This window comes from Egretta garzetta, unplaced genomic scaffold (assembly GCF_000687185.1).
Source record: "Egretta garzetta isolate BGI_Z169 unplaced genomic scaffold, ASM68718v1 scaffold220, whole genome shotgun sequence".
NCBI classification, from domain to species: domain Eukaryota; kingdom Metazoa; phylum Chordata; class Aves; order Pelecaniformes; family Ardeidae; genus Egretta; species Egretta garzetta.
In genome coordinates this window covers 1,172,839-1,186,037 of record NW_009258414.1, presented here as the reverse complement: position 1 = coordinate 1,186,037, position 13,199 = coordinate 1,172,839, and the positions used below count along the sequence as shown (strand labels likewise).

The 13,199-nt window shown below is 36.3% G+C and overlaps 1 protein-coding gene across 3 annotated transcripts; it reads right to left on the bottom strand.

Moving 5' to 3' along the window:
* Positions 1-382: 382 nt before the first annotated feature.
* On the bottom strand, positions 383-11,893 carry HTATSF1 (HIV-1 Tat specific factor 1). Of its 3 annotated transcripts, XM_035898442.1 has the most exons (10): positions 11,758-11,893; positions 9,484-9,685; positions 9,119-9,166; positions 7,781-7,935; positions 6,619-6,782; positions 4,883-4,982; positions 4,287-4,376; positions 3,709-3,846; positions 3,112-3,316; positions 383-2,384 (listed from the first exon to the last, which is right to left on the bottom strand). In XM_035898442.1, the coding sequence occupies exons 1-10, from the start codon at positions 11,815-11,817 to the stop codon at positions 2,347-2,349; spliced, it is 1,200 nt and encodes a 399-aa protein (XP_035754335.1). In that variant the 5' UTR covers positions 11,818-11,893; the 3' UTR covers positions 383-2,346. The 3 variants fall into 3 exon arrangements, with proteins under 3 accessions (XP_035754335.1, XP_035754321.1, XP_035754328.1); XM_035898428.1 differs by having other exon boundaries at positions 383-3,316; positions 11,758-11,880; XM_035898435.1 differs by lacking the exon at positions 11,758-11,893 and adding an exon at positions 11,380-11,688 and having other exon boundaries at positions 383-3,316.
* Positions 11,894-13,199: the final 1,306 nt, after the last annotated feature.

Sequence of the window (13,199 nt, the reverse complement as noted above, 5' to 3'; positions counted from 1 at the left end):
ATGAAGGAGCATTCAGTATACTGGAACACTGGAATGGAACCTAAGAAAAATTAGAAACTGAGCAAAAAGTTGGATTTTGTTACTTCTAATGAGCAAGATAAGTCATTAGAAAGCACTTTTGATTAGAGAACAGACATAGTGAAAGTTGCATTGGGGTTTTAACTTCTTACCAATTTATTGATGATGATGCTCAGTGAGAAAAAAATACAAGTTCAAAAAGCAGCTCAGCTTGTTCAGCTTCAGATTTGTTAAAATTTGGTATTAAACATTACTGCTCTATACTACAAGATTTTCATAATCATACTTCAAAATAGTAATTTTAACTTTTGTGAAAAAATTTAATTATGTTCAGATTAATTTATAAAACTTTGCATAATTTAAAAAAGGAAAACATCAAAAGAATTCGGTCTCAATGAAAATCTGCTGAAAAGAAAGTCACAGCTGCATTAACCTCTCCATAGACTAGTAAATGCCTCAGTAACTCAATGAATAGTTTATAAAAATATATTCTTACATTTTACTGGGGAATAACAGAGGTAGACAAAAGGAAAACACCAGTTTGAGTGTAATGCCGCACTTCAGAACAACGTATTTTCATGGAAAAAACAGCTTTTATTTTCTTAAGAATCCTAGTTAATAGGAAAGCCAGGAAAGCATTTGGTCTCAGCCTTTGTTGGCGCTCTACTTCAGTGTGAAGTCTAGAGGAAAAAGTGAAAAGACTAACATCGTGTTTGACTTTTGAAGCAAGCCAATCAAGTTTGTACATCAATTGGAGAGAGGAAGGTTACTGCACATATAATGATTCTTTATTTTTCAAAGCCTTTTTTCAAACACTAACACTAACCTTATTTTTATATCTGATACCATGATAAGGCTTCATAGAACTGTACAATATTTATACATTTGTCAATAGTTTCCCTATATCAGTTGCAATTCCACTGTAAACCACGTGATTTAACTGTGTAGAGTGTTATATGACTAGGCTTTCTTAAAAAAAGTTAACAAAACACAATACTCTAACAGATCTAAAGCCTGGAGTCTAGAAGCTGGAAGAGAAAAAGAAGCACTGAAAGCAATACCCACCACGCTAAATTACACTCTTCATATGCCAAACCCTTCAGCTCTCAAAGGTCTGTGGTGCTTATTACCAATAAAAATAACTGAGGCAGAACCAACGCAACCCAGAGATACAATCTGAATATGCCACTACGTGCAGCTACACACCAGGCAGTATTTCAGATTCCCCGAACTGTTCAAACACCTCTCTGGCTGAAACGTACAATTTGCACACTTGTAAAGATGAGAAAATGCTCTGTCTTAGCTGGCAAGAGTTACAGTTCATCTTTATAATGCAACTCAAAACTGGAAATCTGTCATGCCAGCTTACAATGAGCCCCCAGACTTTTAAACCCTGAATTCAACAATTATCTCTGTTGTAAGACCAGATATTTTGTCACAAAAAGATATAAATTATAACCACGGTGGCAAGTGTTAACTTAGATGCTTTGGTTGGCGTAGCTACCCATACATATCAATTACATATTAAAAGAAAAAAAACCAAAACGAAGTTAGATTACCATACAGACTTTTGGAAAAAATATAGATGGTAATCTCAGAGCACAAAGTTTGAAAATACCCAATTTCAGAGTATTCTGGATGGAATATTCAGGATGGAAATGTAATTAGCATCATCGATGGTTTCTTGCAATCCAATATGCATTAAAAAAATTCAAAAGATCCTCCTTTCAAATGTGCACTAGTAATCATCCATATGAACAACATGTTATGAATTTAGCAACAATATTTTAATTGTTTAGTGCCTAAATCCCTAGTCTTCAATCCTTAGGTATCAAAATAATGGGATTATAATTAAGAATGCCTATGCCTAAAATGCCTCCCCCAAAGCTATTTTTGAAAGCCTGCCACTTATTAAGGTATCTAAAGTTAGAATGCCTTCCAAATCTTTGCTTTTGGAAACATTTCTAAGAGGGCTAGCATTTGTTTTTTTTCATATAAAAGAATATTATTTGAAAGCATATTTTCAAGTATTCTAACTTTTGCACAACAAACTGTAGTTCAAGTTGCCAAAAGCCTTTACATTTTATGAAATACGGGAGATCCTCCTCACTCTGAAGAGCACGTAAAGCTAAACTAAAATGTTGAAGAGAACTCACACTCATCATCTAACAAAGTTAAATAAAAACCTTTACTCTAATATTAAAGCAAAAACTAATCAAAGCCAACACATCAATCAAAAGCCTATTTTGCATACTACTGCATACAGACCATGAGAGTTTAAATCAGTCTTATTTCATTATGGCCTAGAACGTGTGTGCTCATGCCTTTCTAGTCTCCTTGACATAACTCCAGCCTCAACAGAAGATCTAAGCAGGGGAAGAAAAAAAAAAAATAATTTACTGAATGCTGTGATTTAATAATCTATCTTCACTCAGTTTGCCCTATGTTGGCTATGGCAACCTTGTTTGTTTTCCACTTAACCTTTCAGTTTGCAACTTGGTACTCCTCATTTGCTACTTAATGCATAGCAACATATCCAATGCGCTAACCCTATACGTATCACAGCATCTGTTCCATAAAATAATCCAAAGTACTCAGGGTAAGAATAACTTTTAAGGATGATACCAAGTTCCAAGGGGTACAGGAAAATTAACAGTAAAATCCACAAATCTTGTAATAGCTTTGCATTACTTAAGTTACATATAGTTACATGAACTTAAGGGTTGGAACATATTTCACGCTTACATAATGAAACACTGACAAGCATAGTTAGAAGAAGCCTGATGAGTTTTTTTTCTGCATTCTTGGCAACTTGAGTTACTTTACCTGAACAGCCAATTAATACAAACTTTTAGAATCTCATTAAATACTGCTTTTAATGAAAACTTCAAAGCACACAGTTGATGACATTCTAATATGTGTATATTCATATGAACATTGTCTGCAGTCACCCTGAAGAAAGGGATAAACTCAAACATCACCCTAAAAACCATGCTTTCATAAAGCATTAAAGATGTTATGTATCTGCTTCAACATCACTGCCTGCAAGGCTGCTGTCTGTAGATGGAGCACCATCTTCATTAATGCCCTCACCATTATTCTCCCTCTTATGGGCTTCATCATTTACATCCTTAGATGTGTCATTAACTTCTGAAGGTTGTCTGCCTTCAGGCAGTTTAACACTACTTGTTGCAGAATCCGAATCAGACGTCGGTTGCTGCTCCTTCGCATCAGGATCCTCTAAAAATGATCCCCACACCTTGAGCCTTTCTTCCCTTTCTCTTGCAGTCTCCTCCACCTATTGAAGATATGTTTACATCATTACAAAGTCATACTTGTAAAAATGAATATTTACACAGATAAAATTAAACAAACATTTATACTGCAGAACTCTCTCAAAACTTCAATAGGCCCTGTTGACTGTGAACTAATGATCTGTAATCGAGTGGCTAATCCTCAAAGCTGACTTCTCCAACACACAATTTTTAACATCAAACAGGTCCTTTAAATTTTTGCTAAATTGAATGCTTAAGGATGCTTTTTTTGAGACATCCTAGCAGTTTTTGACAGGAAGCAAGATGGGGCAGGGGTGGGCAGGGGAAGGGTATGGGAACACCAAGCACTTCTCAAATTCAAACAGATTTTCAGTTTGGAAGTAATATTTGATGAAGTAGGACCACGAAAGGCTACCTGATAATCTGTTACACCATCCCATGTTTCAGCACTGAGCTGACGGCCACCAAACCACCTTCCATTTAGAGTTAGCTTGCACAGATCAGCTTCTGTTGCTTCTTTAAATGACACAGAAGCCACGCCATCAGGGTGTCGCTGTAAGGAGAGACAACTTTCATTTAATAGTTTTCTAAATATGTATTTATTCCAAGATCTTTTAGACTGTCTTAAAAAATTCATCAGGATATAGCTCCATCCTGATCGTATATAATCGCGTTTGAAAAACTCAATTTGCAAGTTTACACATTTTGTTCTATTGGTACAGAGAACAGATTTTTTGAACACAGAAAACAAATGTTTCAGCTAGCTTAGCTAGAAATAAATGTATTTATAAACTTTCAAGCTCGTGACATGTATACAAGTTATTGTGAAGAGTTAGAGTTTGCCTTCACATAGGCTGACGAAGAGGTCAAGTTTCCATGAGATAAACACAGAGAACCAAATAAATGCTCCACTCATATTTAAAGAATCCTAAATGTTTTGCACATTTACACATTACATCAATTTTGCCAACAGAACCTGTAAAAAATACCTACATCAAATATGAGAACCTTCTTTACTTGACCAAACTTTTCACATTCTGTCCGCAGATCTTCTCTGATCTCATTTAGCACTAAGGGATCCTCCTGCAATGCAATTACACAGATCAGATTAAACAGAAGCATGCACTTCTCAGCTTTATTTTTGCTCAATCACCAATGGAATGCATCTGCCAATCTATTAAAAGTTCGTAAATTAAGTGTTGTTATGCTGCATTTTCAATGCCACTTGGGAGTTGGCAGACAGCCCTTATTTGAGTTTAATAAATGCTACTTTTATTAATAAAGGCTTTTGTGCTGGCTTCTTCATTCTAACAGTTAGTCTAGTCCTCTTTCCATCCCAAAAAGGAATGTTGTCAGGATACACACAGTGAAAAAGGCCGATCTGAAAAATATGTATCTTTGTCTTGGTTTTTGGAAACAGATTAATGAATTTTAAACAGATGCTTGGTACAGGAAAAACACCCTGCCCAAACAGTAAGTTTAATTTTGTTCTCATCTGCCTACAAGCTTGCTAAAATTCTTGTGGCAGAAACTTCAGACACTGTTAACTACAACAGCACAGTCTACAGTAGCAAACAACATCTTCCTACCTCAAAGTCCTTTGGGTGAAACATATTCCTGATAATAACGATGCGTTCATGTCGCATTCGAGTTGCGCCGTCTTTCTTCTCAGGCCTCCAATCCAGCTGTCTAATGAAATGAAGCAACAGTAAGAAGATATTGTTGCGGCTCTCTTCAGTTTCTACAAGTATTCGTTGAAAAAAAATCATTAATTTGGCATTTCTTGCAATACATCAACCAAAACATATATTTTAACACAGAGTGAAGTTACTCTTCTAAAAAATGCAATAGTTATCCAGTTTTACCACTTCCCCTACAAAGCAGTTGAGGTTTTAGGGTACTTAAATTACCAGAGGGACTAGAAATTATCTTAAGAATCAAAGCATTTTCTTAAACGCTGAAAAAATAATCTTGAAGTTTTAATTCCTTCCTACTATCAGCTCAGACACAGGAACCAGCTGCTGTCTAGTATAATAAAAATGGCAATATTTTACCATCTTTTTTACAAAACAAGTTAGGAAAAAGAGATTTACTATTCCCTTTGGTAAAATTTAACTGCTTTTATTTAAACAAACATGCAAGAGCACCTTGGGTCTTACACAGGCATTGCTGCAAGATGTATTTCGATCCACAGCGTACAGAGCCACTGCCACAAACTAGCAATATAACTCAAGGCATCTGTTCTATGACTTTGCCTTCTCATGAGAAACCTTACTTCTGGTAGAAATGCCTACTTCATATCCTATTACAAAAGAAAAGGACACATTCACTTACACTTCTAAATCTCAAAATCTGTATTTGGGGGGAAGGGGAAGAGGGGGGCAAAATCTTGTTTAAGTTCCTTCTTGTATCTGCTACTTCAACTGAGGAATACTCGGATTTCCAGTGAAGATAGTAGCAAGTAAATTATGTTCTTCAACTCGAAAGGAAGACCAACTGAAGTCAGTTTATTCACACAAATTGCTGTCAAATGCAAGTTGATTATTTTCATACTTCTCTCACCACACCAGAGACTTCTTATAGCAAGAACTGACAATGTATCTCAGGCTGCTCTTATTTTTAATTGGTAAGATGCCAAGTAAACTTTGTTCCCCTTAACTATGGCAAAATACTGTCGCAATACTATTTAAAATGTTTAGTGGAATGCTGCTTTCATTAAAATATTAGGAGTCCTATATACTTAAAACTTTTTTCTTCTTTTATCTGCATCTTCTTCGTTCCAAAAGGCAGAAAAACAATTTTTAAGTGACAAAAGCAATGAATCTAGGTACAATTAAAAAACCAGCATATCTTGTACCAGACAGAGAGGTCTGGAGGAATCTACAGAGATATTTTAGTATTTGCTCCTATGGAAGCTATCATCTCTTGCCCTTTGCAATGAGTAAATGAGTACAAACAATATCTGAACAGCCAGAGTGTTATTACCTTAAAAAAGCAAGCCTAGATACGGTGGCAGGACTTGCACACTCTCAACACTGAGAGAAAAAGTCTTTTATCTCCCCAGAGTTGTCATATTTTCTGCTATAACTGATAGGACCTTGGTTCCCTATGCATTATTTTAATGTGTCAATCACAAAGAAGTTCATTATGTCAACGTTTAATTTAGGAGTTCCTCCCCTCCAACTGTGTATTATTTAAGCTATTTTGCTGTCAGGTAAGACGTCAATTTTCACCTAACTCTTAGCATTGCATTTGAAAGAAAGCAGCACTTTATTAATAGCACTTAGAATGCAAGCAATATTTTACTGAAATAAAAAATACAAACTTCTGCTGTTGAGACAACTTCTTCTTGTAGTCTTTACACTTCTTCTTCTTTTTGCTTGCATCATACTCCCCCTTCAGTTGAAACTTTGCAACTTCAACGTGCAATTTATAGCCTCTAATTTCTGCCTCATCCAGAAGTCTCAACGCAAGTTGAACTGATTCTCTCTATTTGAAGATAAAAGAGAACACAAGCTTTAAAGCACATGGCACAGTCAAATTAATCCAATAACATTTAATTAAGAATATTTTGCTATGAATCAATTCCCTGACACTGAAAACCATAATGCCATATCTCTTCCAAGTCTCTTAACACATAGTTGTTAATGCTTTCTTTATCAAAACCCAGTACTACTTCTGTTACAGCAGATTAATGCTCCCAAGGGCAACTGTATACATTTCATTCAAATATGTCATAAAAACTTACCTGCAATGGTCAAGCAAGCTGATGTACTTAAAAGTGAGACTAAAAAAAAATTTCAGGGGGCTGATTTTCTCTAAAGCCTTGTAGCACTTTTCCAAGAACAGCAGACATTGAGGCTCTTAAGCAATTTTTTTAATGTTTTCCTAGAAGTTAGAGTGCAGACTATCTTTATACTTCTGCATTGAACAGCCCTAACTACTAAAATTACAAAACTTGCAAAGACTATAAGGCAGTTGATTTAGTACTGCCTGATGCTTCTTCCAGAATTAAAGCAGATTGCACTTGCAATCACTAACTTTGCAAATGATTCACAAGTGGAACACATGAAGGAAATAGTACTGCAGCCTGAACTTTTATAGGTCAATACAGAATGCAAGGACAGTTCTGAACCTAAGCCGTCCTTAACTGAAAGTTGTAAATACGGGACTAAAGCATGATCCTTCCTGTCTCATTATTTCTGTATTCTTGGCCACACAGTGGCATATTTTCAAAGTAAAAGGTGAAGAGTCCCCCATTTCACCCCATAACCACTGCACCCAGGGGGAGGGGGAGGGGGGACAAAAGGAAACAAATAAGGTGCACAAGTAGGTAAGCGGGCAGTTCTGGAATAAATCTTTAAAACAGACACCTAAATTTCAAGTTATACTTTAGATATTTCAATAATCTTCTGCATGTGATTCTGAAAAAGTAGCCACAAGTATCTTCAGCGGGAAGGAAAACTGCATTTCAGCGCACCACTGACCTTTAGATAGCAACAGAGGCCATCTCCTTTAAGATTTCCTTCCTTATCTTTGTAAAGTTTGATTTTGTGTTCTTCTGTCTGAGGATCTCGCATAATGATACCACATTTTGACATGACTTGTATAAATTCATCTTTTGTAATGTCTGGAGGTAAACCTGCAAAATAAATTAAAACAGAAGGCTTGAGTACGTTCAATTTTTTTTAAAACCTCATTAGAACAAACCCCCCAGTGTTTCTTTAAATGAGAGATTAAAAACTGAAGGATGAAATCTTACGTGCACAGTTAAGAAATCATTGCCCTCAGGACCAATATTTTTGCTATTACCTTTTAAACACTACTTCATACCAATATTTTGAAAATCCTCTTACTTTTGAATAGGTGTAACATACAGCAACGTCTTTGTGCTCCCTAATACGCAGGCCTAGAGTTTGAGTGCCATAAATGATACCAACATTGCAGGGGACACAATGGCCTATGTGAATGTAACTATCCTGCCCAAGTTTTAAGTTCAACTGCACCTCTACGGATTGGAGACAAAAAAAACCCCAACCTATAAACAGATAACTACTTTCTCCACCCAGAAATTCAACAAAAAAAGCAACTGATAATGTATGGAGTTTTCAAAGTCTGAACTTTGAACTGAAGAAAAAAATAGACAAAATGGAGGAGAAAATTCTGTGAATGTTCCATGCTAGTTTGGCCTGGATGAACATTTTTGAGAATTCAAGTGTGTGCATTTCTGTGACTACTCAGAACCACCAAATGTACCTATACATAGCACCCTGACATCCAAAACAGGTAGAGAAATACCAAAACAGGTAGAGAAATACCATAATAAATGCAGAGATAATTTCATTTGAGCATCCCTGTTACTTGCTCATTCTGTTTCCAGCTTTTTTCTTTTTGTACTTGCCATTTCCTCCTTCTCTAATAATTTAATTATGTATTTATAAAATCAAAGAAAAAGTAAAGATTAAAACATTAAGTGGTACGTATAGTCAATGCAATCTTATTATAACTTGCTCTCATTATCCTATTCCTTAGGAGTTTGCAAGATTGTTCTTCTTGGCTGTTGCTTACTTAAAAATAACTAGTGACTTGGCTGAGACAGCTCACAGAATATCACATTTAAAAGATAAAAGCATGGAATATGTCCCTTATATTACTTTCTCACATCTGCAATTTAAAGGTCACAAAGACATTATGCAGTCAGGAACATAACGTTAAGTAGCTCGCAAGTAGCAGACTGAATAGGTAATATTAGAAGTCCGTGAGACATATGAGAGTCTCTTTTACCATCTTTAGCTCAAAGTAGATAAATAAATGCTATTACTTACCAGTCACATAAACATTTGTGTTTCTGTCTTCTTCAACATGAAACCATCCTAAAAACAGAGTTTTAATTCAGTTATGCCAACATATTAAGCACAGGAGCACACACTAATGTTCAGTCAATCACACTTCTAAGAACTTTTGCTTGCCCACAGGACAAGCTCTGAACACGCCTTAATTTGCTTTTTTTCCACCACGTATATGGACTTAGGAGGATACCTATGAAGTACTGTACAATAACAAAATCATTCTGGAAATTTTCAGAACAACCTGTATCTTTGCTATACATGGCAACACCGAACATTTGCCAGTTTCCACTCCGTACTATACAGGTTGCAGCCTACACAGAGGGAAACCCTTCATCACTTACCTGGCTCAAGTTTCCGTTTTTCTGCTTTTTGTTTTGGATCTGTTTGTTGTGGTCCTTTCTCATTTGCTGATGGTTGTGTTCCTGATGTCTTAGAACTTACTGGCTGCTTACTTTCGGTTGCTGTGCCAGCAGATGAACTGTCTGTATCATCTGCATGGAAGCCATAGTTGGCATGATACGTTGCCAGGAAGTCTTCCGTTATCTGAAAAGAAATGAGGAAAATTAATCCAAAATTTCAAAGAACTACAGATTCAGGTTTGTAAGCGTTTTAATGTTAGTGCATTGATGATGGCCATTTTCTAATCCAGAAACATAGAAAATAACAGTATTTAAAAACTAGTTTTAAATCATCTTTGTAAAGCCACACACACAACAAAAACAATCAGTTCAGGCATTACCTGGACTAGACTGAGATACTAATTCCATAGAGCACATGAAGTTTTTAAACAAATTTTTCATGAGTTCTGCCTTTTTTCAAGCACAGCTTTCTGCTTTCAACATAAATTGGATTTGCCTGATGGACAGAAAGCAAGCGTTCCTGGCTGAGTTGAAGAGGTAAAGTGACACTGAAGGTAAGCCAGCAACTTATCCACAGACAATGAGTGACTGACATTTGTAGGCATCTGCCTTTTCATAGAAACATTGTCAGAGATGACATGTATCTGTGCTGATAGACAATACACATTGCACTTAGACAGAGACATATCTTAACACACTGTTCATAAGGCCAAATACTCTACTTGATATCCTACTCCCAGATTAACAATTAGCTCGCTCTTTTCTAGAGAGAGACTATATTTGGATAAAATACAGAATTGACTAATGTCTATCTTTTAGAGACCAAAACAAACAAAAAAAACTGCCTACAAATTACACCCAGTATTTCCAGCCAGGTAAATTTTAATACTAGCCACTAGCAAAAACATGCAGAGAGATAATACATCACAGCTGATTTTGCTAGCACCACTGCACTATAAAGTATTTTCTGAAGCTACACACTCTGAAATTCCTTATTCCCAAAGCTGAGCCTTAACCTTTGAAAATTTTATCTGACTCTGACCTGTGCTCCACTCGCTTCATCTGTATTCAAAAGGGAACAAAATTTATCGTCATTAAATTATTATAGAAGAGCAGCACAACGGATTGTAGTAAATGTCAACAACATGATCTCATCTCTTCCATAGCAATTTGAAGCTTGATGTTTCAACCATAAGCTTTTATTATGACAAATAAAAAATGCAGAATTGACAGCAACAGGCTTGTCATGAATAGCATGAGATGCCAGGGAGCCCCATATAACTGAAAAGTTTAGCATGAAATAGCTCCTACGCTAAACAAGATTCGCAACACACCTTGATCAGGAATGTAAGTGGCTGCTCTTACAGACATGACATAACACAATGTCAAGAGAAAGGAAGAAGCTTTAGCAAAGAAAAGAATACTCTGTGTTCTAATAAGGTTTGTTATATTTGACACTAGCAATCTTAGCAAATCCTTAGTTTCGCAGTTGATGAAATCCACAGAATTAAACTTCTAATCCTTCTGGGGAAAAATATTCATTTTCATCAGAAAACTTACTGATAAATTAGTGATTAAACCTGCAACAACTAGCCACCTGCCTGCAGCAGTATTATTTTTCAAATTCAGGTGGAACAACATTCTCATGTAAAGCTAAATTTATTCTTAGCAAATTACCTACCATGGACTGTCAAATATTGCCAGGCAATAACAAAGATTTTTTTTTTTCCATTATATGCTATCATCCTACCATATATATCATGACAACTACTTTTTTTAAAAAATGCATTTTTGCAAACATAAATGAATTTATACAAGTATAAAGGCTTTTACTGGAACTTGCATCATACCATGCCTGCATGGAAAACAAGTACTCACAGGATTTCTTACTTGGGGCTTCAACCCAGTTCTGGTGGAGCACATCACAGAAAGAGTTCTGCCTCTGTACCCACACGGTTGTACACTTTGGGGCAATTAAGCTTATAGGAAAAGAAATACAATACTACAGGACATGCTAGCATGTAATTAACTACTGGTCACACTGAAATGGAAAGGAATAGATTAACCAAATGAAGAACAGACACCCTACGCTTACAGGAGACATCCAACATCTGTTTTTTCATAGCAAGTGATAAAGGCAGGCAGATGAATTCAACATGTGATTTTGTGCTATGTCTGTGAAGGACTATAGAAAGTTGGTATCCACCAATATAGTATCACTGAAAGAAAAATTAGATAATACAAAGCTGCAATCACTTTTATCAAATACTTGACTGCCTCCAAATTTTTCTGAGGAATGTTGATGGTTAACACCATTAACTTTTTGTACTGCTTTGAAATATGCTTTAATACAAGTTCAGCAGATACTCTATTCCCAAAGTAGAGTAGCAGTGCAATACCAGTCTGTAGATATTTTAATCTTTTGTCGGAGAAAAGAGGTGAAGGATTTTATTACTGTTCATGGAGTAGAGGAAGAACCACAACTTCTGGCTCCTGCAGTCTCTTAAATGTATTTTGAAAAAACACTGTTGAATAATCATCAGCAATCTGAAGTAAACCGAGATACTATGGTATCTAGCTCGGTGACCTATCCACAACACATAGTGCTTCACAATGATTCTTTAACATCTTCTACTATACATCATATTTACTGATGAACTTCGCTGTTCCTACATAACCTGTCCTGCCCTTAATGTTATCTGCTCTCCAAGATGGCAATTTGAGATAAGAAAGGCATTTGGGAAAGACCTGAGAAGCTCCCGAGAAAAAGAGGTAAATAAATAAAAAATAATAAAAAAGATCCCTTTTAAAAGTTACTGTGGTTACTGGATACAGCACTCCACAGGGAGCCAGGGATACTCGGTTCTCCACCGATCCACTCTGTGAGTTTGCATTTTTCACATCTTTCTACCCCTCCGTATAAGCCGTCTGCTGCGCGGACACCTGACTAGTTTTACACACCTATAAACACTACAGGCTTCATGCTCACTAGATTCTCTGAATTGCAATGAATTCAGAGTCACAAATAAGAACTGGCACATTACATTTATCAAGTATATGCTATAAAATGTCTTAATGTTTGTAAATTAAGTAATCGCTCTCATTCATTCTTTTGTAGTAACAAAATTACTGTTTTGCTTGCAGATCAGTAGACTGGCTCCACACATTAAATCGAGGTTCCCTCTCACCTCAAAGAACCACGTTGTTACAGCAAGTTCAATATTTATACCTAAAATATTTAATAAAAAAAAACAAGATAAAAAACTAACATGTTTCCATTCTGTGGAATGCCTCTAAGCCAAATACATAATTACAAGACCTAAGGAGAGGGAACAAGACCTCTTTACGCATGCATGGTTTTCAGATGATAACGGAAAAGGGATATGCTACTCCATTTTCACCTAGGCCTCTTACAGACCAGTTCGCTTCTTCATGGCCAACATTAAGACAGAGATCACCACAGCTTCTGTGGTAAAAAAGACTAAACGTGTCGAAGGCAGTACCGATTCGTTAAGATCCGTAGTTAGATCACAGCTACAAATGTAACTGTGACTTCATTGCCAGGCCTGAGCAATGCTACGGATTCCCAGCCAAGGAGAAAAGCCAACCTACGGCTCTTCACAACCAAAGAGCAGAAAGCAGCCGGTTAGGTTACAGATGGAGGCAACGCCAGCTGCCGCGGGGTTGCCTGTGAAAAA